Source organism: Canis lupus, chromosome 29 (assembly GCF_048164855.1).
Source record: "Canis lupus baileyi chromosome 29, mCanLup2.hap1, whole genome shotgun sequence".
Taxonomy (NCBI): Eukaryota; Metazoa; Chordata; class Mammalia; order Carnivora; family Canidae; genus Canis; species Canis lupus.
The window spans coordinates 1189028-1216501 of record NC_132866.1 but is presented as its reverse complement, the minus strand read 5'-3'; the positions used below and the strand labels follow the sequence as shown (position 1 = coordinate 1216501).

The 27474-nt window shown below is 46.2% G+C and overlaps 1 protein-coding gene across 5 annotated transcripts in view; it reads left to right on the top strand.

The window, feature by feature from the left end:
- The window catches only part of PPP2R2D (protein phosphatase 2 regulatory subunit Bdelta), a 48546-nt gene that overhangs the window by 12248 nt on the left and 8824 nt on the right, over positions 1-27474 (top strand). For 4 of the 5 annotated variants that reach the window (XR_012020370.1, XM_072804845.1, XM_072804843.1 and 1 more), the window contains exons 3-6: positions 16822-16919; positions 20687-20852; positions 21255-21367; positions 24630-24807. Coding sequence is in view for 4 of the 5 variants with exons in the window: in XM_072804845.1 (XP_072660946.1) it covers positions 16822-16919; positions 20687-20852; positions 21255-21367; positions 24630-24807 (555 nt within the window). In the remaining variant the exon portion in view is untranslated. Of the gene's footprint in view, positions 1-9835; positions 9960-16821; positions 16920-20686; positions 20853-21254; positions 21368-24629; positions 24808-27474 lie in introns of those variants that run through there. The other variant, XM_072804844.1, reaches the window with a different exon arrangement.

Below are 27474 nucleotides of genomic sequence, written 5' to 3'. Positions count from 1 at the left end.
TTAGTAGTTGAGGGTTAGGGGCAGAGGGAGAGGGAATCTTAAGCAGGCTCCATGCCCAGTGCAGAGCCCAACTCGGAGTTTAATCTCACCCACCCTGACACCATGACCCAAGTGGAAATCAAGAGTCAGACACTTAACCAACTGAGCTACCCAGGCTCCCCCTGAGTTTATTTTTTTTAATCCCCATCACCTGTTTTCACTCTTTTCCCCCCATCTACCCACCTCCCCTCTGGTAACCATCAATTCTCTCTAGTTAAGAGTCTGTTTCTTTGGTTTGCCTCTATTTTTCCTTTGCTGGCTTGTTTTGTTTCTTAAATTCTATATATGAATGAGATTATATGATAGTATTTGTCTTTCTCTGACTGACTTATTTTGCTTAGCATAATACTCTAGCTCCATCCATGTTATTGTCAATGGCAAGATTTCATTCTTTTTGATGGCTGAGTAACACTCCATTGTATATATACCATATCTTCTTTATCCATTCATTTATCTGTGGACACTTTGGCTATTGTAGATAATACTGATATAAACATCAGGGTGCATGTATCCCTTCGAATTGGTGTTTTTGTATTTTGGGTATAAATACCCAGTAGTGCGATTACTGGATAATAGGGTAGTCTATTTTCAACTTGTTGAGGATCCTCCATACTGCTATCCACTGTTACTGCACCAGTTTGCATTCCTACCAACAGTGCATAAGGGTTCCTTTTTCTCCACATCCTTCTTGATGTTGTTTCTCATGTTTTATATTCTAGCCATTCAGACAGGTGTGAGGTGATGTCTCATTGTGGTTTTGATTTGTGTTTGCTTGATGAGGAGGATGTAGAGCATCTACATCTTTTCATGTCAGTTGGCATCTGGATGTCTTGTTTAGAGAAATACCTGCTCATGTCTTATGCCCATTTTTTAACTAGATTGTTTTTTGGGTGTTGTGTAAGTTCTCTCTCTTTAAAAAAAAAAAAAAAAGATTTTATTTATTTATTCATGAGAGACACAGAGAGAGAGAGAGGCAGACACAGGCAGAGGGAGAAGCAGGCTCCATGCAGGGAGCCCGATGTGAGACTCGATCCCAGGACCCCCCCCAGGATCACATCCCAGGCTGAAGACAGGCACTCAGCCGCTGAGCCACCCTGGTGTCCCTGTAAGTTCTTTATAGATTTTGAATATTAAACCTTTATCAGATATATCATTTGCAGATATCTTCTCCAGTTCCATAGAATGACTTTTATTTTTGTTGGTTGTTTCCTTTGCTGTGCAGAAGTGGTTGTTTTGTTTTATTTTGATGAAGTTCTAAATAAATAGTTCATTTTGCTTTTGTTTCCCTTGCCTCAGGAGACATGTCTAGGAGGAAGTTGCTGTGGCCGAGGTCAGAGACATCACTGCCTGTGCTCTCTTCCAGGATTTTTACGGTTTCCAATCTCACATTTAGGCCTTTAATCCTTTTTGAGTTTATTTCTGTGGGTGGTATAAGGAGGTGGTCCAGGTTCATTCTTCAGGATGTGACCAGCTTTCCCAACACTATCTGTTGAAGAGACTGTCTTTTCCATTGGCTATTTTTACCTGCTTTGTTGAAGATCAATTGGCCAGGTAGTTGTGGGTTTATTTCTGGGTTTTCTATTCTGTTCATTGATCCCTGTGTCGGCTTTTTTTTTTTTTTTTCCCTGTGTCGGCTTTTATGCTAGTACCATGCTGTCTTGATGACTGCCTCTCTGTGATTTAACTTGAAGTCTGGGATTGTGATACCTCCAGTTTTGTTTTTCAAGATTGTTTTGGCTATTCAAGGTCTTTCATGGCCCCGTACAAATTTTAGGATTGTTTGTTCCAGCTCTGTGAAAAATGCTGGTGTTATTTTGATAGAGATTACATTAAATGTGTAGATTGCCTTGGGCTATATAGACATTTTGCCAATATTCTTTCAACCCATGAGCATGGAATGTCTTTTCATTTCTTTGCGTCATCTCATTTCTTTCATCAGTGTTTAATAGTTTTCAGAGGACAGGTTATTCACCTCTTTGTCAGTTTATTCCTGATATTTTATTGGTTTTGGTACAGTTGTAAATGGGATTGTTTTCTTAATTTCACTTTCTGCCACTTCGTTGTTAGTATATAGGAATGCCACAGATTTCTTCTGTTGATTTTGTACCCTGTGATTTTACTGAACTCATTTATCAGGTCTAGTATTTTTTTTTAGTGGATTCTTTAGGACTTTCTATATATAGTATCATGTCATCTCCATCACTTCTTACCATTTGGATGCCGCCTTTTTCTTTATGTTGTCTAATTGCTGTGGCTAAGACTTCCAGTACTGTGTTGAATAAAAGTGGTGAGAGTGGACATTCTTGTGAGGTCTGGGAATTTTTTTTAATTGTAGTAAACTATTCAGAGTTTAATATTGGTCATTTTAACCAATATTTGTAAGCATGTAATTCAGTGATATTAATTACAGTCACAATGTTGTGTGACCATCAGCACTCCGTGTACCTAAAACTTCGTCTGAAGAAAAACTCTGTCCCCATTAAATAACAGCTCCCCATTTTCCCCTTCCTTAGGCCCCAATAATCTCTATTCTGCTTTCCGTTTCTATGGAAATCCCTGTCTATAGTAGGGGCCTCATATAAGTAGAGTTATACAACATTTGTCCATTTGTATTTAGCTTATCTCACTGTGCATAATGTTTTTAAGGTCTGTCTGTGTTGTAGTATATAGCAAAATTTAAAATTTTATTAGAGCAGTTTTAGGTTCACTATAAACTTAAGAGGAAACGACAAAGATTTGCCTCATACCCCCGTCCTCCCCCTCAGCCTCCTCCGCTATCAGCATCCCCCACCAGATGGTACATTTGGTACAACCAGAGAGCCAACACTGATACATCATTATTGCCCAGAGTCGTTATCAACCTGTTTACAGTATGGTTCACTCTGGGTGGTAAACATTCCCTGGGCTGGGCAAATGTCTAATGGCTCGTGTCCATCTTATAATATCCTGCAGAGCAGTTTCTCTGCCCTGAAAGTCCTCCCTGCTCTGACTGTTCCTCTCCTCCACTCACCCCTACAACCACCCATGTATTCACGGTCTGCAAAGTTTTACCTTTGCCAGGGTGTCATGTTGTCAGGGTCACACAGCCTTTTCATTCTGGTTTCTTTCGCTTCATTATATGCATTTAAGGTTCTTTCATATTTTTTCATGGCTTGATGGCTCATTTCTTTTTAGTTCTGAATAATAATATTCCAATGTCTGGATGGACCCACAGTTCACATTCTGAAGAATGACCATCTTGGTTGCTTCCAAATTTTAAAAATTATTATGGATAAAATTGCTATAGACATTTGTGCGCAGGTTTTCATATAGACATAAATTTTCAGCTCCTTTGGGTAAATGCCAAGGAGCACAATTGCTGAATCGTATGGCAAGAGAATGTTTAGTTTCAGAAATGACCAAACTTTCTTGCAAAGTTCCTGCACCACTTTGCATTCCCACCAGCAGTGAATGAGAGTTTCTGTTGCTCCACATCTTTACCAGCATTTGGTGGTGTCAGTGATTTGGATTTTTGCCATTCTAATAAGCGTATAGTGGTATCTTGTTTTCATTTGCATCTCCCGAGGATGTAATGTGGAGCATCTTTTCTTTCATATGCTGATTTGTCTTTTGTATATCTTGTTTGATGAAAGGTCTGTTAAGGTTTTTGCCCATTGTGTAATTGGGCTGTTTTCTTATTGTTGATTTTTTTTTTTTTAAGATTTTATTTATTCATGAGAGACTCAGAGAGGCAGAGACACAGGCAGAGGGAGAAGCAGGCTCCACGCAGGGAGCCTGATGCAGGACTTGATCCCGGGACTCTGGGATCACACCCTGAGCCGAAGGCAGATGCTCAACCGCCAAGCCACCCAGGCGTCCCTCTATTGTTGATTTTAAGAGTTCTTAGTATATTTTGGATAACAGTCCTTTATCAGCTGTATCTTTTGCAAATATTCTCTCCTGGTATGTAGTTTATCCTTTCATTCTCTTGAATGGATCAGGATTTCATTCCATTTTATGGCAGAATTAAATGTGGGTTTGTTGAAGTAGGAAATTGTACATTTCTAATTTTTTTTTATTTTTAGTCATTGAACTTTTAAATATTTTATTCTCAGAGAATATATTCTTCAAAAGCTATTTGGAAATGGAATTATTTATATGCACTGAATGAACTTACTGGTCAGAAATAACTTGCTACAATTTTTCTAAAATTACAATGGTAAGTAACCATTGTTTGCTTAAAATGTGGTAAAACTTTGACTTCTTGTATCATTTACCTCGTAAATATATCACTTACTTGATAATCTTACCTATTTTAACGTTTCTTTAATTTAGAAATATTTGTGAGTTCTTCCACATGTGTTGAAATATACAGAAATGTTGATTTAGTTTTATAAGGAAGCATCTCAGGGCTATGCCTGCGCCTAACAGATACTAATAAAAGATGGCACATAAGGGGGCATCTGGTTGGCTCCATGGGTGGAACATTGGCTTTTGATCTTAGAGTTGTGAGTTCAGGCCCCATGTGGGACGCATAGAGCTTACTAAAAATTAAAAAAAAAAAAAAAAAAAAAGAAGGCTGATAAGGAGAGAAATGATAGCAGCCTTGTTTTTCTAATATGATAGGCTAGGTTTAAAGATCATTTCCCAAACTCAGGGATTCTTCCCCTTTTGGTACCAATTTCTCAAAATAATGGCCTTTTTTTACATAAACGACAAAAATGCTAGTCATTGTCTTCTTGCTAGTTTGAGTGTGAAATACCAAGGAATGGTTTTGTGGTACCTGGCTGGGTTTGCAACGGGAGGAGTTCTGCTGACAGCCGGTGAGCAAGCAGGGTTAACAAATGAACTCCAAGCTCCTCGTTCTTTTGTTATTGGTGCGTCCAGTTCTGCGGGTGTGCGACCATGTGTGCGTCCATGCTACTAGCATACCATGAGCAGAAGCACCAAGACACACATGGTCCAGAGACATAAGCAACTAAGTTGCCATTGTGATGAGGGTTCCAGAAAGAGTCAGCAGGCTTCCCTAGACAGTGGAACCTTGGGCTCCGGTGTGAAGGACGGACAAATATGGACAAATATGGACAGGGCTGAGGGGTAGGAGGAGCTGTCCTGGCAGAGTATAGACCATGGAGGGAGGGCTTGAAACAGGACCAGTTTGAGGAATTAAGGCCTGGGTGATCAGACTATAGAAAGCAAAGAGGAGAATAGAGTGAGGATTTTGATCTTTTGATCTAAGGCCAGTTGGGAGTTCACCTGATGCATGTTAAGAAGGGAAATCACACAATCACAATTGTGCATAAAAAATTAAAGTTACCCTAGCTGCAATGTATGGAGGTGGGCTGGAATCATTTTGCGGGCAAGATGTTCATTTGGAAAGTGCGTATTTTTAATTTTCTTCGAAAGAATCCAGTAAGTACTTTGATGATTGTGTTACTGTGTTACAAAGACACTGGCCTGTCTTTGGTAGTTCTGGAGTGCTTTGACTTGCCTTGGCTCAGACTTGTGCAGGGTCCCTGGGGTGGCTGTTTCCTGAAGGAGTCTGAGAGTAAGCAGTCTCCTCCTGATGGCCCTTCCCGGTACTCAGCTTTATCTGCAGGAGAGGGGAGCATGTTCTGTGATGGCCTTTAGGGACAAGAACTTCACATTTTCTAGGGTAGGGTAGGGAAGAGAGCATGGAATATTCTGTATGAATCAGATTTTCCTTGAAGAGTGGTTAAATCTCTGATGGGCTTTAACAACAGAAGTGAAACATGGTTTCCTAAGTTTTGAAGTCCACCGATGTTGGTCTGAGAAAGACTTGTAGTTGGAGAATGGTGCAAACACTGATTTTCCTGGTCCTCTGTGGTCTTCCCTACCTTATGCGCATATGCTTAAGAGAAGTAGGCAAGAGAAATAAAGGCTCTTTTGCTTTAAGTGAAATGGGATTAAAAATAGTGTTTTGTTGAACAATTCTTAGGTTTTTGTGTGCATAGGAAAAAAACCTGAAAATAGTCTGGTCTACTTTCAGAATACAGTTGAGAAATGTTACAAGTTGAGGGCCCTTCCGGTGACTTGGTCCAAGTCTGCCTTTGGCTCAGGGCATGAACCCAGAGCCCCGGGATCGAGTCCCATATCGGGCTCCTTGCATGGAGCCTGCTTCTCCTGTCTCTGCCTCTCTCTCTCTCTCTCTGCCTCTCTGTGTCTCTCATGAATAAGTAAATAAAATCTTTAGAAAAAAAAAAAAGATCCCACCAGCAAAGTATGAGGTTCCAGGTTCTCTATGACCTTGCAAGCAGTTGTGGGTTTTGTTTTGTTTTAGCCATTGTAATACAGACACGCAGTGCTATCCCATTGTGCTTTTGATTTGCATTTCCCTAGAGACTAATGATATCTCATCTTTACCTGTGCTCATTCAACATTCCAACATTCGTATAATCTCTTTGGAAGAAATGTCTATTTAAGTCCTTTGCCCATTTTTTAGTTGGCCCTTTTTAAAAAAAAATTATTGAGTTCTTTATATATTCTGGATGCTAGACCCTTACTTGGTACACGATTTGCAAATATTTCTTCTCACTCTGCATTGTTTTTTCACTCTCAGTGAGTGTCCTTAGATGCACAAGAATTTTCAGTTTAGATGATATCCAGTTTATCTGTTTTTTTCTTCTGTCTGCAGTGCTTTTGGGTGTCTTATCTAAGAAACCATTGCCTAATCCAAGATCATAAAGATTTGCTCCTGTGTTCTTCTGAGAGTCTTATAGATTTAACTCTTATATATAGGTCTTAGACCCATTTTGAGTTAATTTGGTGTGTGGCATTAGGTAAGGGTCCAGTGACTTTCTTTTGCATGTGGATATTTAGTTGTCTTAAGCACCATTTGTTTAAAATGCTGTTTTCCCCCCTTGAGTTGTCTTGGCACTATTGTTGAAAATGAATTGGCCATAGATGCAAAGATATCTGTGTGGACTCTGAATTCCTTCCCCTTCGTCTGTATGTCTGTCTTTATGCCAGTACCACACTGTCTTAATTATTGTAGCTTTGCAGTAAATTTTGAGATCAAGAAGTGTGGGTCTTCCAACTTTGTGGTACTTTTTTTTTTTTTTCTTGAAGGAGAAGCTTTTTTTTTTATTTTTTAAGATTTTATTTGTTTGACAGAGCACATAAGCAGGGGGAGTGGCAAGCACAGGGAGAGAGAAGCAGGCTCCCCGCTGAGCAGGGACGCCCCAGTGTCCATCCCAGGACCCTGATATCATGACCTGAACTGAAGGCAGACACTTAACCCTAGGTGAGCTACCTAGGTGCCCCAATTTTGCTCTTTTTAAAAATTCTTTTGGCTATTCTGGGTCCTTTATAATCCCACATGCATTTTAAGATTTAGTTTGTCAGTCTGCTGGGAGGTGGGAGAGTAGGGAATACTGCTGGAGTTTTCTAGGGGTGTTGCCTATACTCTGTAAGTCAGGTACTTCCATCTTCACATGAAGTCTTCTAGTCCATGAATGTAGTGTCTTTCCATTTATTTAGGTTTTCTTTAATTTCTTTAAACAATGTTTTTGCGATTCTTCATTTATAAATCTTGCAATCCTTTGGTTAAACTTACTTCTAAGCACTTTAGGAGGATACTGTAAATGGAATCATTTTCTTAATTTCATTTCTGGATTATTCATTGCTGGTGTATAGAAATACAGTTGATCTTTGTGTTTGTTCTTGTGTCCTGTGTCCTCACAACACTTGTTTATTAGCTCTGATAGTTGTATGTAGGACTTTCTACATATAAAATCATGCCATCTGCAAACAGAGAAAGTTTTGCTTATTCCTTTTCAATCTGGATGCCATTCGTTTTCCTTGCCTAATTACTCTGGCTGGAACCTTCAGGAGAAAGCTTCCCAGAAATGTTCAGGGTAAACATCCTTGTCTTCCTGATCTTATGGGGAAAGCATCCACATTTTCACCATTAAGTGTGATGTTAGGGGATCCCTGGATGGCTCAGCGGTTTAGCGGGCGTGATCAGCCCAGGGCGTGATCCTGGGGTCCCAGGATCGAGTCCTGCATCAGGCTCCCTGCATGGAGCCTGCTTATCCCTCTGACTGTCTCTGCCTCTCTCTCTCTCCCTCAAAGTGTGATGTTAGCTGTGGATTTTTTTTTTTTGTAGGTGCTCTTTATCAAGTTGAAGAAGGTCCCTTCTGTTCTTAGTGTATGAGCGCTTTTATCATGATCGGGTGCTAGATTTTGTCAAGTGCTTTGTCTACAGATGAGATAACCATGTGATTTTTTTTTTTTTTTGTCTTTTAATTCTATTAACATGGTATATTATTGTGTTGGTTTATCCTGAGATGTTAAACCATCCTTGTATTCATTCCTAAGATACAGTTATTCTTCCTTTTACTAAAATACTGTTTATTCTGGTAGCAGAAAAAATGACTTTCAGTTGTCCTTTCTGATTTTTCCATTTTATTTAGATAATCTGCCACAAACTGTTTTTTTAGTGATTGACTAGAAAATGATATTCAGATCCTTCTGTTGTGCCATTTTATCCAGTCTACTCATAATTTGGAGAAACTGTTTTAGTTGCTTTTGAGATTATAGTGTGTCTGGTTTAGAACCCTACTGTATCTCTTACAGGTTTTCCATTTTTTATGTTTGGTGAAGGCTTAATTCACTTCTGTTAGTTCATGTCTGGTTTCTGAAAGAGAACTCTTGCCTTTGGTGATCTGCTTTGAACAGATAGTTAAAAATGCAATATCTGTGTGTGTTTATATATGTAAATATATACATTCATATATATACATGCACATTTATTTGTGTCTGCTAGTAGAAAATTTTTTATGTAAATGTGTAATTTACATTTCAGAGTGCTCTATCATTGTATTCACCATAATAAGTAGAAATTCTCTATTTATCTGACATTCTCAGTAGACTTTTTGTCCTTGGAGAGTAGATAGTACTCATAAATCTGAATATAGTCAGTAATTTTTTAGTGTGATTTTCCCAAAGCCTTGTGTCACTGGATTAATTATCTGTGTTATAGTTCGGAGTTCCTATAATATATACGCATGCCACTCTAACAGGTACTATGGAGCATAAGGTAAATAGTGTGGTCAGTGCCCTTGATACACCTCTTACAGAGTTCAGAGATAGAGGAGAGAATGGATTTGGTGACAGTAAGAAAGGACCTGGGTGGGTTGAAGCAGGTGATCTTGCTGAATGGTGGAGGCAGACACGCCTTAGAGTGAGCTCCAGAAAGGGTGGGAAGGAAGGAGGTGGAGACTGTGAGACCATAGCACTGTCCAGCTTTGTTTTAAGAGGATGAAGTGGAGGTCAGCTTTTTTTTTTCTTTAAGATGAGAGATTACAGCATGTCTATGTGAAATTAGGACTAATCTATCTGTTAGAGGGCGAAAATGGATGGTGTCATAGCATGAAGGTTGTCTTCCGAGCCGAATCCTCGAAGAGCCCAGGTGGGGCAGGACCCTCCTGGTGGCACAACTATGTGAAGGATCTGTTCTGGGTGCTTCTGTTTTTGAGTGAAATAGGCAGAATCACTAACGGTGAGGCAGGGGACTGGTGCGCAGGAAGTGTAGGCAAGGACGAGGGGTGAAGAGGTGGTTGCCAGGTGGTCTGGGAGCACCTGTGGAGGGCCATGGAGGCGGGAGAGCGAGAGCAGACCCCTCTTCTAGGGAAGGCTGCTGGACAGCTCCGTGATTGGAGGCCCAGGCGGGGGAGGGCCGGCTTTTGAGTCAGCTCCTGGGAAGCCCAGGATGAGAGCCTGGGAGAAGGTGGACACCAGTAAACAGGATGTAGGGGAGGTACGATGAGGTTGGCTGCCGATGAAAACACACAAGCATGGAGTGCACAGTCCCGGGTGCCTGGGAGCCAGATCGGAAAAGCACCCACCTACCCTTGGCCATACTTGCACTGTGGATTCAGTTCCCCTGCTTTTGGACTTGATATAAATGGGATCACACCGTAAGTGCTCTGTAGTATTTTCTTTGTGAGACTAATCTCTTTTGCTTGGTGTGGCCAAAATCTGCCTGCTTTCATTGCTGTGTGGTGTCACCCTATGAATGCTCCACCATGTGTGCCTCTTTCTACTGGACATTCTGGTTGGTTGTTGTGTGAATGTGCCTCTGTAGGTGCTGTAGCACTAAGCGCCTGTGTTGCTGGCGGCTGTGTGTCTGGTGTGGGGTTTCTGGGTCCTTGATGTGTGGTTGCTGAGCCTTGGCAGACGCTGCCAAACAGTCTTCCAAGGGCTTGTGCAGTTTTTCTGCCACAAGCAGTGTGTGAGTTCCTGTTGTTCCCCATCCTGTGACACTTGGAACAGCAATTTGGGCGGGTGTGTGGTGGTTTTCACTTGCCTTGGCTGACAGCTGAAGAGGATGAGCACTGTTCGAGATCCTTACTAGCCTGGGATGGGGTGTTGATGAGACCTTAAGGGGGAAAAGAAGATTGGCTTTCATCGTGACCATTTTCTGGGACTTTTTCACGCAGTGCCGGCAGTGAGGTGAGAAGGTCAGGAAGGGGCCGGTGGTCTCAGGAGGAGCGTGCACAGGTCTGGGTCTCCCCGACGTCCTGCTGCTGCTGTTGGGGTCAGCAGAGCTGCATTCCTTACCAAGGACAGACAGGTCTCTGGCCAGGAGGTTGCATTTAAGTAATCCTCCACAACTTGAACTACCTGAAGAGAGGAGAGAAAAAATGAAATAGCTGGAAACTGTATCTTCCCTGTCATTGTTGTGGTTTCATTTTGTTTTGACAATGACTCAACAATTTGGGTAGTAAGTTCTGATTCTGTGTACTATTTGGTAAACGGAGGAGTGCTGACACTTGTGTATTGCTAGGCCATTAAGCAGGGTGATGGTCCGATTCATGCCTTTGAGAAGGTTCCTTCTCTGCCTTGGGCAGCTGGAGCTCCCACGGGCGTGGGAGGGAGTGGAGCAAGCTAGGCGGGAGGCTGCCCGGTAATTCAGCCTGAGATGACGGTCACTTTGGACACAGGGCAGTGGCAGTACAGATCGACGGACGTGGAGGAAATGAAATGTTCACACTTGCATGTTTTGTTTTGAAAAGCTTAGAGGTTTGGGAAAGTGCAAGACTAATCCAGCAAGCACCTGTGTACTCAGACACACACCCGGACCCGCGGCTACTGCTGGCCGCCTCCCCCGGCCCCGAGGCCTGACTCCGTGCCACCCCTTGCTCAGTCTGTGTCTCGGCCCCCGTCGTCCTGCTCCTGGCAGGACCCAAACCTTGTCTCCCCATCTGCCTGCCCGAGCGTTCCAGAAGCTCTGCTCAAGGGGTTCATTCATAGTGACTCCACTCACTGAGATGTCCGCCCGGGCGCCAGGACTCCGTGCTCTGTTCCCCAGGGTCCCGGGCAGCCGCCCGCTTACAGCGGTCACTGAGTACGTCGCTGCACGTTGAGAATCAGCTGCTGCCCTCGGATCTCACCCGGGCACCGATACTGTGGCAGTCCTGCGTTTCCTTGATGAAATGAAGAGCTGCCATCTGATGAGACCACTTGTGAACCTGGGTGCTCACCCGCCTCTCGTGCGCCCCACCCTCCCCGACTGCCCACGCCGCCCCCCGCCACGCACCTTCCCAGGGTGGGGGCCCTGCTCCCCCATGTCGCCAGCCCCCCTAGGCCCCGCCAGGCTGCGGGCACGTGAACGTGGCTTCATGGTCTCCGGCTTGTTGACGACAGTCTCCCTCTGGGCCCCTTCCCCTCCACATGTCCTGTTCCTGCTCCTTCTGCCCTCCCGCGCCTCTCCCCACCTGCCCACCCAGCCCAGAAGCTTCCTCGGGGCCCCTGACTGGGCCCTCTCCTGCTAACGGCTCTTTCCTGGGTTTATTTTGAACAGTAAGTACTGACTTCCTGTTATGGCAACTGATGATTTAGCTTTTTTGCTCACATCACCTTCTACCCACGTGCACCCCTGCCTTTCCTGCAAAAAAAAAAAAAAAAAAAAAGGAAAGAGAGTTGAGAGCATCCTGTGGGGCGTCTCCTGCTGACTGTGCGGATAGTGTCGGTTACTAACTGAAGAGGACGTTTTCTTTTCCACGCGGGCTTCATTTCCCGGAGCTAATGATTGCCTCGCGGGTCCACAGCTCGGTTCTGTGTCCAGTGCGGTGTCCCCGCCTGTGAGTCCCTCTAGCCCTCCTCTCCCCCAGTGACGACGTCTCCCCGCGGGGCCTGCGGCTCTGCGGGGCTCCTGGCTCCAGTCCTGGGACTGTCCTCGCCAGTGTTGGGCTGTCACGTCCCCCATCTTCCTTTGCCTTGGTTTATTCTCATTTGCCAACTTGCATCTTCCAGTGGTTTCCTGAGAAGGGGGCTTTGGTTGTGGTTTTTGCATGTTCCAGAACATCTTTACTCCTCTCTTAAACGCAATTGAAAATTTGGCTTTGTGTAGAATCATAGATTGAAAATTATTTTTTCTCAGAATTATCTTTTTTAAGATTGTATTTATGCATGACACAGAGAGAGGCAGAGACACAGGCAGAGGGAGAAGCGGGCTGGACGCAAAGAGCCTGACATGGGACCCGGAGCTGGAGCCGGACGGACGGACGCTCAGCCGCTGAGCCACCCGGGGGCCCCTTTTCCTCAGAATCTCGAGGATGGCTGCATTCCAGCCGCCCTTTTCCTGCATCCCGTCTGATGCGCTCCGAGCCCTTTGGTGTGGGACCTGTTGGCTCTCCGTGGAGGACTTGAGAGCCTCCTCTTGTCCTTGTGTCACGGTTGTCCCGGAGGCCGCCGGGGCAGGTCCGGCGCTCAGCGGCCCGCATCGGCCGGGGCTCCCGGGCTTCTTTGATGTTTGCGTCATTTCCTTGTCTCTCGCCTTTCTGGAGCTTGTGACCTGGATGACGCGCCACCTAACCTGACCCTCTGATTATCTTCTCTTTCCTCTCGTCCACCTCTTTGTGTTTTTGCTCTAAGAGGTGCTGAGTTTTAAATTTATTTCCACCATTTGAATTTCAAAGCACACTTGCCTGTTTTCCCTTTCTCGGTAGTGGGTAGAGGGCAGTGGGTAGTGGGTAGAGGGTAGTGGGTAGTGGGTAGAGGGCAGTGGGTAGTGGGTAGAGGGTAGTGGGTAGAGGGCAGTGGGTAGTGGGTTGAGGGTAGTGGGTAGTGGGTAGAGGGCAGTGGGTAGTGGGTAGAGGGTGGTGGGTAGAGGGCAGTGGGTAGTGGGTAGAGGGTAGTAGGTAGTGGGTAGAGGGTAGTGGGTAGTGGGTAGAGGGCAGTGGGTAGTGGGTAGAGGGTAGTGGGTAGAGGGTAGAGGTAGTGGGTAGAGGGCAGTGGGTAGAAGAGGGTAGTGGGTAGAGGGTAGAGGGCAGTGGGTAGAGGGTAGTGGGTAGACGGTAGTGGGTAGAGGGCAGTGGGTAGTGGGTAGTGGGTAGAGGGTAGAGGGCAGTGGGTAGAGGGTAGTGGGTAGTGGGTAGAGGGTAGAGGGCAGTGGGTAGTGGGTAGAGGGTGGTGGGTAGAGGGCAGTGGGTAGTGGGGTAGAGGGTAGTAGGTAGTGGGTAGAGGGTAGTGGGTAGAGGGCAGTGGGTAGAGGGTAGTGGGTAGTGGGTAGAGGGTAGAGGGCAGTGGGTAGTGGGTAGAGGGTGGTGGGTAGAGGGCAGTGGGTAGTGGGTAGAGGGTAGTAGGTAGTGGGTAGAGGGTAGTGGGTAGTGGGTAGAGGGCAGTGGGTAGTGGGTAGAGGGTAGTGGGTAGAGGGTAGAGGTAGTGGGTAGAGGGCAGTGGGTAGAAGAGGGTAGTGGGTAGTGGGTAGTGGGTAGAGGGTAGAGGGCAGTGGGTAGAGGGTAGTGGGTAGACGGTAGTGGGTAGAGGGCAGTGGGTAGTGGGTAGAGGGTAGTAGGTAGTGGGTAGAGGGTAGTGGGTAGAGGGCAGTGGGTAGTGGGGTAGAGGGTAGTAGGTAGTGGGTAGAGGGTAGTGGGTAGAGGGCAGTGGGTAGAGGGTAGTGGGTAGTGGGTAGAGGGTAGTGGGTAGAGGGCAGTGGGTAGTGGCATGCCGCTCCCCCCAAAGCCCGCTGCACGTGACGGCACCCTGCGCCCTAGCACGGGCCGGGGCTGCCGGGAGGCTCACCAGCTTCACGCAGGGCCGTGCTCACTTAGAACAATATTAGCTCCCTGAGGACATGAACTGTCGTGTCTTTGATGTTTTGGCGATGCGCTGTGCCTCTTCCCTCCAGCTTCCTTGTTCTGGTATTTTCTTTTCACCATCTGCAGAGCCTGAGCTGCTGGTTCATGTCTAAGATGCAGCCACCTTGGTGCCAACAGGCAGTTCCGTGAGCAGGTGGGCTTTTCACCTGGAGGGCTTCCCTGTGCTTGGTCATTTCTTTAGGGACCCCAAGGGTTTGAACCTTGAAGCCTTTTCTACCCAGATTTATCATTTTGGAGAGGAGGCCTGGAGGTGATGGGAACTCGTCCCTCCTGGCAGCTGGCATTTGGGTGGGCAGCAGGAAGGGGAGGAGCCGCATGCTCTCACTTCACAGGATGGGGACAAGCTTAGGGACTCAGCAGTTCAGTAAATGGCCTCCTGCCATCTCTCCATGCCCAGCACCTGGTGTGGAGCGTGGCTGAGGCCCCCAGCAGATTTGAGACTTCGGCCCCCCGTGTGCACTGAGACTGTCACCTGCCATGCCTCCCGCCCCTTGCCGTCTTCTGCGTGTCGAAGCCTGCCCACCATTGTCGCTTTGTAAATGGACACCTTTCCGGTTCTCTCCGGCACCTTTGTGGTGGTGGGAGGGAAAGGCCCGTGCCCACAGTGGGCCACACCGGACAGAAAGTCAGAGCTGGGTTCTTAGGGCTGCCACATGTGCATCATGGTTTCTGAGTCCGACCTGAACGTTTCCTGAGTAAGTTCTGCATCAGCCAGACGATGCCCTCCCAGCAGAGTGCCTCGGCGCCCGGGAGCCTCGCTGCCCCTGTGCGGAGACGCAGTGCCGTCACCTGTGGCCAGCGGCACCGAGCGGGCCCTGCGCAGGGGCCTCTAGCTGCCAGAGCCACCATGCGGTGTGCAGCAGGTGTCAAGCCCCCTCGGCGCCCTCAGCACCATATTTACACTTTAAGCATCACACTAGTTTTGTAAAGTAATGGCCATCATATTAAATTTATGTTGATAATATACATTCTGTTTTGTAATGTTGTTAGTATTTAGTTTGTATATTTATTTTGACTTTAGAGCTCTTCTAAACTCTGCGGACAGCATTTTCTAATTTTAGATTCATACATATTTACATAGCTTAATGAAAATAATTTCTCACCAGTGGCAGTCATGGAAGTTTCTCTTTTAAAAGATTTAGTCCATTTTAATTAAGTTTAAAAATCACTGACAGAGCTAGAATGCCATTAATTATATAATATCGTACACCCCCTGGGTATGAATGACAGATTTAGTCCCATTTAGTCCAATACAGAATGTTTTAATTTCATTTAAGCAAATTGGGTTATTTTGAGGAAATTAATTTTAAAAGTGGCACTTCTAACAAGAAGCCTAGTCTCCTAGTCCTGTTTTTTGTTTCTTTAAAAAAAAGGAAGGAAAGACATCCCAGGCAAAAGAATTCAGTGTGTGTGTAAAGGTCATGCACAGCGCAGGTGAGGTGAGAGCTTGTTTCTCCGGAAGTTCTGTATGAACCATTTGGCGAAAATGTTAGTGCACACCTTTAAGATTTGTAGGACTTATGGCAGCTTTGGGGCGGGTTGGGGGGAGTTCTTCAAGCACTTTCAGTTGTGGGGTCTGTTTCTTAGTATTGGACACACTGGTCACAGTAGCTGTGCAGCAGTGTTGGTCTCTGAACACTCCCGCTGCCTCCGTGGGGCCCTGCTTGTGCAGAGCACTCACAGCTGGCCGGGCCCTTTGCACTGGTGTCCCAGCAGCAGGGGTGGGTTGGTGCTGACCCAGCTCATCCTCGTCCTCTCAGCAGCCAGAGAGGAGATTGTCCAGGGCAGCTGATGAAGGTGACAGGTCCCTGGGTGGAGGAGCCTGCCGACAGCAGCCTAGACAGCAGCCTGTGCGGGACCAAGCCCAGGTCCTTGTCCTGAATCAGTCCACGCGCAGCGCCCCCGTGTGGGAGGAAACTGTCTTTTTTATTTTTCTTGATCCAGGAGTGCATTTCATGAATTCATGAAATTCATGAAGTTGACTATCCCTCTAGGCCTTAGCCTTAGGACACCTAAGAACTTTTCTTTCCCCCTTGCCTGTCTGTACCCTGTGGCCTTTACCCTTAATGAGCTGATGGCCAGGATCTTTGTGTGGATAATGTCAGAAATGTCAGGTGTCCAACCAGCAGTGTGACTAGGTGATGGTGTCATTCTCAATGGTAATGACTGTATCCAGTCAATGAAGGAGGTTTGTACTGTGTATAATGTTATTTTGTACAGAATCTAGCAAAAGTTATTGCAAAGAGTATTAAAACATCGGTTAATGTCATGTAAGAATCAGATTTATAAGTTAATATTAGGCATGCCTGCATGCATCATAAAATGAGACAGCAGTCTTCTAGGACCAATATTTTTGGTTTATTTTTTCCATTGACTTTCTAAATTTTATTCTGTATTCTTATATAAAAATAGTGCTGTCTAGATAAATCCTGGGGTCCTAGTGACCAAGCATTCAATCCACTCAGCAAAACCCATAAGCCCATATGTGCTCCTGGGCTCTGGGTGCCAGAACCACAATGGGCTGCTTGGGAATTACACATTTCCCATGAAAATGTTGCTTTATCCAGGGAGAAAGTTTTATATGTGTCTTTCTTTTGAATCTTTTTTATTGACCTTTGATATTATTATTCCTTTCAAAATCCTAATCTGGTGAATTATTTCTGTATTTTATTGACAGCTGACATCATCTCAACTGTTGAATTTAATTACTCTGGAGACCTTCTTGCAACAGGAGACAAGGGCGGCAGAGTTGTTATTTTTCAGCGGGAACAAGAGGTCAGTGATTCACAGTCCACAAGCCAAATGAAATCCAGCCTTTCTCGTGTCACTTGGAAGGAAGGAAAGGAGCACAAGCACTTTATCTCAGTCTCTGACTTCACTTAGATTCAGTTACATCACATTAACTGTTGAGAAGCTTATCGCGGGGGTGAGCAAGGTTGTGTTTCAGCTCCCTGACATCCAACCACTGGGCCCCAACTGAGTCCCTTGTGCCCGTGTCTTCGGGGGGCAGCGAGCAGGGAGTCCTTGCCCTACCCACAGGCTGTCGTGAGGACCAAATGCAGGATGTGGCGTGATGGAGTTCTGCCTCTATTTGCTTTCATCCTGTAAGTAATTAAAGTGGCTGTTGGTGAAAATCACTTCAGCCTGTGAAGGTGCTGGCTCCCAGTCCTTGTCCAGCTGTGCAGTGTGCTCCGAATGGCTCCTGCCGCACTAGCTGCAGGCAAGATTCTGTGTGTCCTGAGGGGCCATGAATTCTCTCTCCCTCCTCAGTCAGAGGTGAGCGACCCTGCTGCTGCCCTGCCCCCTGAGGGCCCCACCGTCCTTGCTGGGAGAAAGGGAGGACCCCAAAGATGAATTGCCCTCATGAGCAGTTTTTTTAGGTCACTCCCCCTTTTGGGGGGGAAAGGGCAGAGAAGCCCTCTTTTTCAGAATGGGGCGGAGAACCAGGTCTTGCCAGCACCGCCTCCCCTTTCTGGGGATCCTCATCAGAGTTCGTGATGACTGCTGATGAAGGAAGCAAGATCACTTGCTGTTTCGCTGGGCTGCTGTGCACATGTTTCCAGGCGAGGACCACGGTGCAGCCAGGCCTGGGTTTCTGTCAAGATCTGTCTCTTTCCCTCACAGCTTCACACATGAGTCCCTTGTCTGTGTCCAGGCAGGTCATGGGCAGTTACTTTCTCATCTCCAGATTCTAGTCTCTTATTTTTGTGGTAAAACTGATATGGCAGCTGGTGGGCCTCTGCTTCCTTCCAGTAGATGTGCAAGGCAGCGAATGCCGGCCCTGCCACCAGAGAGGGGGTGCCTAGGGGCATCTACGGGAGAGTGAGCCCTGGGCGCCCCCACAGTAGGAGTGGAGGGTTGCTCTGGTAAATGGGAAGAGATTTATGGGATGCCAGCATCGTTATTAAAATAGACCTGTTGCAGCTCTAATTTGGATACATCCATGTAGATTTTAAAACCTTTTTAATCCTATTTTTTCTGGTTTGTGATGGTGGAATTCTTTTATGGAGATAGTCTCTCTAGATCTTCATAGATGGTTTGATAAGTTTATAATTTTGCATTCTTTCCCCAGAGGTAGATTATTAGATGGTGCTGTTTTAAAAGAACTATGTATTTTATCCCTTTCAGCATCAGTGGAGTTTATTACTTTTAGCAGAAGGATTATTTAACAGATTACTGAGTCATAGCTGTTGTAAATTTAAGAGTTCACTTTTAGCTCCTTAAAGTTCACCGTTTTAATGGTATCCTTATAGAAAAAGAAATTTTTCTCATTTTTGTGAGTCACTAAACCTAAAAGATACTACCTTCAAATGTGAAATAGATTATAATTAAACTTAAGCATCTTGTTACAAAAAATGTTGGGCATTACAATTTTGAGAACCTGTAGCATGACGTGTTTTGTTCAGATGTATTAAATCATGATTAATAATGTGAGAGAGCACAATTATACAGCAGGGGGTTGTTAACATTGTTTAAATTTGATAATCCTGGCCATCTGCAACTTCATAAACCCTGGGCAACTGTTTTCCCCCATGTTTTTCTTCATGTTTTGGTTAACACAGAGCCTTCATGTTCCATCTATTTTGAAACTATTCCGGTAGTTGTCATATGTAACCCTCACTGTGACTTGGATTTTTCCAGTGCCGTCAGGTATGCGGCCACCGCCCTCCCTGCAGAGCGCTGGGGCACCGGCCTGCACGAGGCACACAGGGTGAGGATGCCACAGGGCTGCACTTGACGGCCGACGGGGGCCTAGGTGTCAACGTCAAGCCTGGGGGTTGGGGCCAGAGGGAGCTGTCGGGAGTTCAGTATGTGCACCAACGTGCCGTAGGGAACAAAGGCAGCGGGGTGATTTTTGAGTTTTTTTTTCTTTTTAGAGCAGCGCCATCCATTTCAAGAAGCCCAACGTGTCAGTGTAAGGTGAGCAGTTTAGGGAGGGGGCTCAGCTCTGCAGCTCACTCTGCAAACTATTCTGTTTGAGTAGTTCCTCTAGTGACACCAGCACTCCATGTGTCTGAAAACCAGATGCACCTTCCATCATCTTCCTGTCCTGCTTGTCAATCCTGTTCCCAGCTACTTAGGCTGGCAGCCTCATGGCTCTGGCTCTGCCCTCCCCAGGACCCACCTGCCGCAGGCAGGCACGTCTGTCTTGAGGCCCCTCCTCTCGCCTTTTCTGTACCTAACTCCTCCCTGGACAGAGCATGGACACCAGTCCCTGCCGGTGGGTCCTCGAAGCCTGATGTGGGGTCTCACCTATTAGACAGAGGCTTTAGGTGTGGGGGTTGGTGTGGCTCCTAACAGGAAGATGGGCCTGCAGTGCAAGAAGCGTCTGCCCTGGGCTCCCGTTCCTGGAGAGCGTGCCTGGGAGGATGGGCAGCACGTGCATGTGGGCACCTCGTAGAGCTGTTCCTATTCTGTTTTCTCAGAGTTCATTATAGTCTTGAGGTGTGGAACTAAGTGATTCCACAGATTTTTTTTTTTTTTTAAGATTTCCATTTCCTTTTTCTCATTGGAAAATTAGAAGCATCTGCTGGTATTCTCCTTACTTGTAGAGAGGGGTGCGGGCCGGAAGAGTTTATGCACCTCACACACCTGCTCATGGAAACCATGTCCTAGATCCTGGAGTCCATGCATGGTTTCCAGGAGAGTCCAGCACACAAAAAAGCCATGCAGATTCATAATATGCGATCCTAATTCAGAAATATAAAGAAATCTAGACATAAGGGTTCCTCCGTTTCACTTGATTTCTTTGACACACAGCCTAAAGTGTTAAAATATGTGATTTTAGGTGCTGACTATATACCAAGAATTAAAATCTTGGTATCCTTGGTTTTTAATTATGTAGTATTTTTATTATTTCATAGAAAATGTCATTCTGGATACAGATGATTTCAAATTAATACAATTACATTTATGAACCCACCACCCAGGTATTATTCTTTCCTAAAAGAAAAGCAAGCCCTCGGCTCCTGTTGTGCTCTCCCCATCTTGTCCAGCTTTGTTCCCAGATCTTACCTCCTCCTTACTCTGCCTTCCCAGAGTGGGTTATTATTGAAGACAATATGCATCTCCCCAAGGGTGTTCTACTTTTAGTGTAATGTGTAGAAAAGTTTTATGTGTGAAAAAGTGCCATCACAGATGTCCTCTGCTGGGCTGGTCACCGCATGGGTGACTGTACCCCGGGGCCGGGGTGGCGGGTGGGGGTGGGTACAAGTGTGTTGGCTGGCTGTTCCCCAGCTGTGCGCCACACTGCACAGTGCTGCCCCCTGTGGGCCCACCAGCCTCTCCAGAAAAAATGTAAACGTGCAGGAGCCTCAACTGACTCCTGCGCAGGCCCTGCTCCGGAGCGCGTGCAGGGGAGCAGGACAGAAGGTCTGGGAAAGCCTCTGTTATGGAGTGTCGGAGTGTCGCCTGTCAGTTCTTGACCAGGGTTTTCTTGAACTTTAAAAACTGTGTGTGATCATTTTATATTCAGATTGATGGGACTGAACTTTTCTCCGCACTGTGCTTTGTTCATTAACACAGCTCATGTTTCCTTGCAGAATAAAGGCCGCCCTCACTCTAGGGGAGAATATAATGTTTACAGTACCTTTCAAAGTCATGAACCAGAGTTTGACTATTTGAAAAGTCTAGAAATTGAGGAAAAAATTAATAAAATTAGGTGGTTACCACAACAGAATGCTGCTCATTTTCTACTCTCTACAAATGGTAAGAGCTTTTATTTTTAAGTGGTTGTTTGACTTAGGATTTTATTTTTAATTTGCCGAGTGTAGCAAATTTTTACATTACTTTTTATTTTCTGCTTTAAACTCTGGGGAGAAAGTAAATTATTAGCTAGATAGCAGGTGATAGGCTAAAAACTTAAAGTATATAGAAGTGAGCACGTGCATACACTCCCCGTGTGGCATTGCTCTATGGCGCATGCTTCCACATCTTTACTTAATACGCTGACAAAATCCAGGTTTATCTCTAACTAGAAATTAATGTTCAAAGTCTCATAGCTTATAAATCAACATAGAACCACGTAGTTTTTCTGCTGTAATACTGGACTAATAGTGGTGCATGAATCAGTTTTTCTTTTAATATGGAAACTAAGGTTTTTATTTTCAGATAAAACTATTAAATTATGGAAAATAAGTGAACGGGACAAAAGAGCAGAAGGTTATAACTTGAAAGATGAAGATGGACGGCTTCGAGACCCATTTCGAATTACAGCACTGCGGGTACACACTGCCTTTCCTCAAACTACCCAGTTCTCTTCCTAGTGTGTCGGGGACAGCACCTAATCAGCTGGTAGAGAAGGCGGCCAGTAGGACTGCTGCAACACCTGCCTTCTCATTCGTGGAAGCTGCTTGTAATCCTAGTCGTCAGTTTATATGTGTGTTAAAATTGGGATTCCTCGTATTTCATTCACATAAGCTGGAAGTCACACGGTATCTTCAGAAAATCTAGTGATCCTAAAGACTCCTATCTAATCCTACAGAAGAAATCTCTCTCAGTGTGTGAGCTGCCTCACACTGCAGAGGTTGTAAGTAGCACATAGGTGGCGGTGCAGTGCACATGGGACTCAGAGCGGTGTCCTGAAGGAAGCCTTGTGGGCTTTGGATGCAAGACGAGGCGTGCACGGCCAGGGTTCCCATTAGCTGGTGTCCTGTTAGCTGAGGCACACACTGAGCTTTCAGAATTCTTTGCCTGACCATAGTATCATCACTTCTTATTCTAACTGTTAAATTTTTTTAATGCTTTTTTTTTAAGGTTTTTATTTATTTATTTGAGAGGGAGCACGAGTGGGGGGAGGGAGATCAAGATAGAAGAGCACAAGCAGGGAGGAAAGGGAGAAGCAGACTCCCTGCTTAGCTGGGAGCCCAGCGCGGGGCTCGATCCCAGGACCCTGGATTCACCACCCAAGCCAAAGGCAGCCACTTAACCAGCAGAGCCACTTAGGTGCCCCTGATTGTTAAATTTTTAAGTATCCTTCATTCCCTTTTTGGTATCGCTGGGCACCCTTCGAAATGACCATTTTCATAAGTTCTGATACCTAGATTTTGTCCACATTTTAACATCTGTGAAATTGAGTAAAAGGAATTGAGTCAGGTCCATTGTCTTGTGATTGGCCCAGTGGTGCGCACCCTGGAGGGTGTGTGACATTGGATGGGCTCTGGGGAAAGAGGTGGGGCACCAGGACGCACCGTGCGCACAGGCAGTAGCGGGGGGACCAACGCTGGAAGTCGTTCGACATGGTCCCTAAAACCATCACCTGCTACATTTGAAGTCTGTTGGTTGGCCTATTTGTTTTTTAACAAAGTTTACATTGTTGAATATTGTTTATCAAGTGAAGACCTACATAGCGAACACATTGCAGATTAGTGGTGAGGTGCCACAGGGAGGGACACCACATTGCAGGGACGCTTCCCTGCTCCACACCCCACCGTAGCGACACTGGGGGCAGAGTGCATGTGGCCTGTCTCAGGTCTGTCCCTCATGCTCTCGGTGCTCGGTGCACCACAGTGCTGGGTGGTAGGTGCAGAGGACAGAGCCACAGCCCAGCAGTGGAGGCAGTGCTACCCATGGTTGGGAAGACAGCAGCGTGGCCAAGAAGAGCAGGATGGCTCATAGACTTAGGTCCAGAGTGTTGCCATTCGTCCAGAGAGTTGACACAGAGAAGCAATGTAATTGACTCAGGTCGAGTTTATAAAACCCTGATGTGAACCAAGATGTTTTGATGTAATCGTGGGCAGGTTTTGTGCCCCCGTGCCCCTGCTTTCACATCCATGTGGCTGTAATAAAGCCCTGTGAGTGACGGCACTGGGGTGACAGCTGCCAACATGTGAAACTCTGAGTGTGACAGAACAGAAAAGGCACTGGGTGCCCTGGGGGCTGTCCTTGCTCTGCCCTGGTCTCCTGTCTGTCACAGCCTTCCGCCGAGCACCCTCTCCCTGAGCTCAGCCCACTTTGCCACACCAGACGCTTGCATGCCTCTGCTAGAAGAACCAGGGGTCTTACTGGGCCCAGTGCTGGTTTTCTTCAGAAGCACTTTTATACATTCACCCAGACACACTTGGTCTAACTGGCCAAAGTGTCATTTCATCAGAAATGGCTGTTATTAACACATTGTGGTTTCAGAGTCACAGGCTGTAAATTGACCTTTGTGACTTTAGGCCCGTATTTGATTTAATTGCCTCTCTGAAAGCTAAAAAAAGGACTGCTTATCTAAACTTAGTTCGGTAGGAGTCAACTATTGCTCTTTTGAAATTTTCCTCTTAAATTTTTAGTGCCAGAAAAGGGACTTGGTTAGAAGGAGCAGCCTTTCTGTCCCAGCATGAGAGTTGCCATGTGCTTTGATCACTTAGGGACTCGTCAGAGGGCGGTGGTGGCCTGCCCTGTGCCTGCAGAACAGACCTGTCCTGCTCCAGAAAATGCTACTATGGTGTCAGCACCTAGCTGGTTGAAAATGAAGGAAATATTAATGCAGATTTCCCCAAGCTCATTTTTGCAGACTTTTGGGCAGAGCAGATGATGTGAGAGCTTTCCTCTAGACTTCCCAGGTGCTCCCTTTGGCTTTTAATTAGAAAAATAAGTTATTACTGTTAATTTTTTTATTTTGCTTTTAAACTTCTGCCTTCTTTCCCACTAGATGTCAGTGACATTGGGACTTTTTTCCTATCCTCACATGTGGGCACGATCACCCATAATGGCGCCCTGCCTCTTGTGTTGGCATTTGTGTGCTCACACCAACCCCTTCCTCTCATCTGTTGCCTGGCTAACTCCACTCTTTACCCGTTGGTGTAGGTGTCCTATTCCCTGACCACAGCACACAGCACAGAGATGGGTTTTTGTGCCCCTTAAAAAAAAAAAAAAGAAAGAAAGAAACTTTTATTAGAGTATGTTATACATACGAGAAACTGTATCTGCCATAGAGGCAAACTGCTCCATGAGTGTTCACAGGCTGACCTGCCCAGGTAGCCAGCACCAGATCGAGCATGGCACCTCCCCAGCTCTCTGAAGGCCCTTCTATGCGCTCTCCCATCCCTGCACCCCTCCCCAGCACAGGGTGTGTGCGCCGAGCAGCAGGGCACCAGGGCAGTGAAGAGGCCCAGGCACCTGGCTGTCACTCTTCAGGGCAGCAAGTGCAAGGACGGAGGGGTTGGTCCTTGACTGGGTCTCTCCACGGACACTTTATTGCCGGACAGCTCACTGTGGCTCCAGGGACGGGCAGGCAAGCGAAGCCACGCCGTTAGGCACCCATGCCCTGCAGGCAGTTTGTTTGGGAGCCAGTTTAATCTGCCGTGGTGCTGGCCGCAGGAGGGACAAGACCCTGCCCACAGCCTGTCTCCATAGCTCTGTCCGCTGGTCACTTAGGGTGACCTACAAAACTCTCAGCTCGCAGGGAAAATAGATGCGTTCCTTTTTGTTTCCTACTGTAAGTATTGTAATATTATGCTGCGGTGATCTTTGTTTTGAATTCCTATTTCCTTCCATTTCTAGGTCCCAATATTGAAGCCTATGGATCTTATGGTAGAAGCAAGTCCACGACGAATTTTTGCAAATGCTCACACATATCATATAAATTCCATTTCAGTAAATAGTGATCATGAAACATATCTTTCTGCAGATGACCTGAGAATTAATCTATGGCATTTAGAAATCACAGATAGAAGTTTTAGTATCCTTCCTCAGATGGCCGTCTTGGCATTTGTCATAGGTTTGTTTTTCAGGGAAGTTCTCTGTGCGTGTCTGCTCCTGCATTACAGTCTGCTCTCATAAATGTGGCCTGCTGCCTGTGGTGTAAGGTCTCTGATTTAACGTGTCCCTAAAAATGGGAACTGCTTTCTACCCTTCGGGAAGGTTCTCTACAGAATGAGAATGACCTCAAGTCCATTGCCCTCCTGGGCTCCTGAAAGGTGATTTAAATAGTGTGTATGGAGGTTCCGTTAGCCTGGTCCCTCCCGCCCCACCCCGATCTGCTAGTGGAGAATAGAAGACACTGGCTTTGGGTAGACTGGTGGCTAGTCATCCAGTCCGAGGAGTGACCGACCGCGTAAGCATTCTGTTTCAGAAGACAAGCTGTTGAAGGAATAGACATTCAGGTCTTTTGGGAAGGCTGCAGTGATGCTGTTACTGTTCCAGTGAAAATCTACATACTACTGGTAGTCACCCATCTTAAAAGTTGTGGATTTCTCCAGAAATGAGAGTCCTGTCATTTGTGCACATCAAGGGGCCTCATCAGAATTTCTCATGCTTGGGAGCATTGTCAGGCTGTCCAGAGGCGCTGCAGTCGAGATGGGGTTTGGCATGTGTGTGCTCCCTTGCACTTGAGGAAATCCATGAAAGTTCTACGTTTCACACTTGATTTTTATTATCTGTTGTCCTTTTACTTGATTTGGTTATTAATTTCATTAGTTTGCGAAGAAAGCGCACAACAGTACAGTCATTTGTGTGGTGCCGGCAGCTAGCGGAAGCCGGACCCCCGCACGCTGGTGGCCAAGGTGCTGGGGAGCTGACGCCTGCTGTGTCTCTTCTTTCTGCAACTTTGCAGGACTTCTCGTCTTTCAGGGTTCATGCGTGTGGGCCCTGCTTTCTCTTTATTCTCCTTAAATTCTTATATTTTAAATCCTTCTCTTAATACATGACCGTTTTGAACAGAATTCAGATAATTCAAGGGAAGTTCTTCCCCCTTAATCCCCCCCTTCAAAGGTTTAACTGTTGTAGGCGGTTGATGTGTACCTTTCCAACATTTTTATGTCTGTGAAAGGAAGTTTTTGTTTAAGAATGACAGGGCTCATCCTCTACTCAGTGGTAATGAAGTTCCAAGCGCTCGGGAGTGTCAGAGGCCCCCGAGTTCAGCTTGATTGTTGTGCCCAAGATTGCGAATCCGAGAAACCACCGAGGAGCCGACACCGATGCAAGCGCACGAGGGTTTTATTAGCAAGCTCGAGCTTGCGTCCAAGTGTGCCCGACACAGCGGAGCAGGGACTTGGACCTCGAAGTGGGTTACAGCTGGGTTTTTTATAGGCTGGTCTAGGGGATTTTCAGAAGGGGTGGAAGAATTTCTCCAAGTTCTGTTTTCATTCTGATGTGGGGCTTTCAAGGGCATTGAATGAGACTTTCTACCATGGGCGTGGGCTCTGTTGTCTTTCTGATAAGGGATTACCTGCCGAGGACATTCTGCAGTTTTTCCCATAAAGTTCAGCTCTTATTCACAGGGGCCTAAGATGGCTGTACTTGTGCTAATGCTAAACTTTAGGTGGGATGGTCTTAATTTTTCTTGGCCTCCACGTGATGACCTTAATTAGCATTAGGTCACTCTGTCTGCCCAGGCCTTTCTCCTCCTCTGTTAACCCACGCTCCTGGGGTGCTGCCTGCGGGTGTGTGGAACCCGAGAGCCCATGGGTGCAGAGCTGTCAGCACAGGGCCCGTGCATGGCAGGAAGCCCCTGCCGTCAGCCTCATCTTTGTCGTGATGCATCAGAGCTCTCTTTCCCTGTCGGTGATGCAGGTTTGCGCTGCGGGATGTGTTGTACACGCTGCGAGCTGTAGACCGTTTCCGGTTCCTCAGCGTTGTGGCAAGTGGCTCTGCTCCCACGCCTGTGCACTCACACCTGTGAGCCTCGGTCCGTAGGACAGGAGCTGCCTAGCAGAGCTGCGAGTTGGATACTTTGTGTGGGCTTGGAGACAGGGCTGCTCCACCACCCCTGAGTGTTTGTTTTAGGTCCAGAACACTGGGTCTTTTGAAAACAACTTTGCACATCAGTAAAGCCAAAATAAGACCATTTTTAATTTCTTTGATAATAGGTAAGTCAGAGTATCTTCTGTTAATTTACTGCCCATTAATGTGAATTTTTTTCCTGTCCTTTGTGATTTTTCTCCTGTGGAAGCTCATCTTTTTCCCTTCATGATTTGTGAGGACTCTAATTCATAAGTGATTTGTGTACGCAGTCCTATTTTTCATTGCTTTTATAAAAGTTTGCCCCACGATGTTTCAGATGACCTTCCTTGTGACCTAGGTTATGAAACACATATACTTTCATATACTTAGATCCATTCATGCTATTACTTTAAAAATCCTTCTGATCTGCTCACATGAGAGCCCTGGTCCTGCCGTGCCCCATACCTCTGCACCTGTCTGCATACCGACAGCCATCTCCTCAGTGCACTTGGGGCTTCTTGCCTCCTGGTTACCCTTGCACATCATGCCCTGTGTGAGCAGGGCACTCTCGGGCTATCGAGGTGTGTCCCCAGCAGCCTGTGTGGCTTCTCCACAGGGCTGGTGCTGACCGCTCCTCCCTGAACCTGCTGGGAGCGCTGCTCTGGCGCTGAAGGTCCCATGAGCT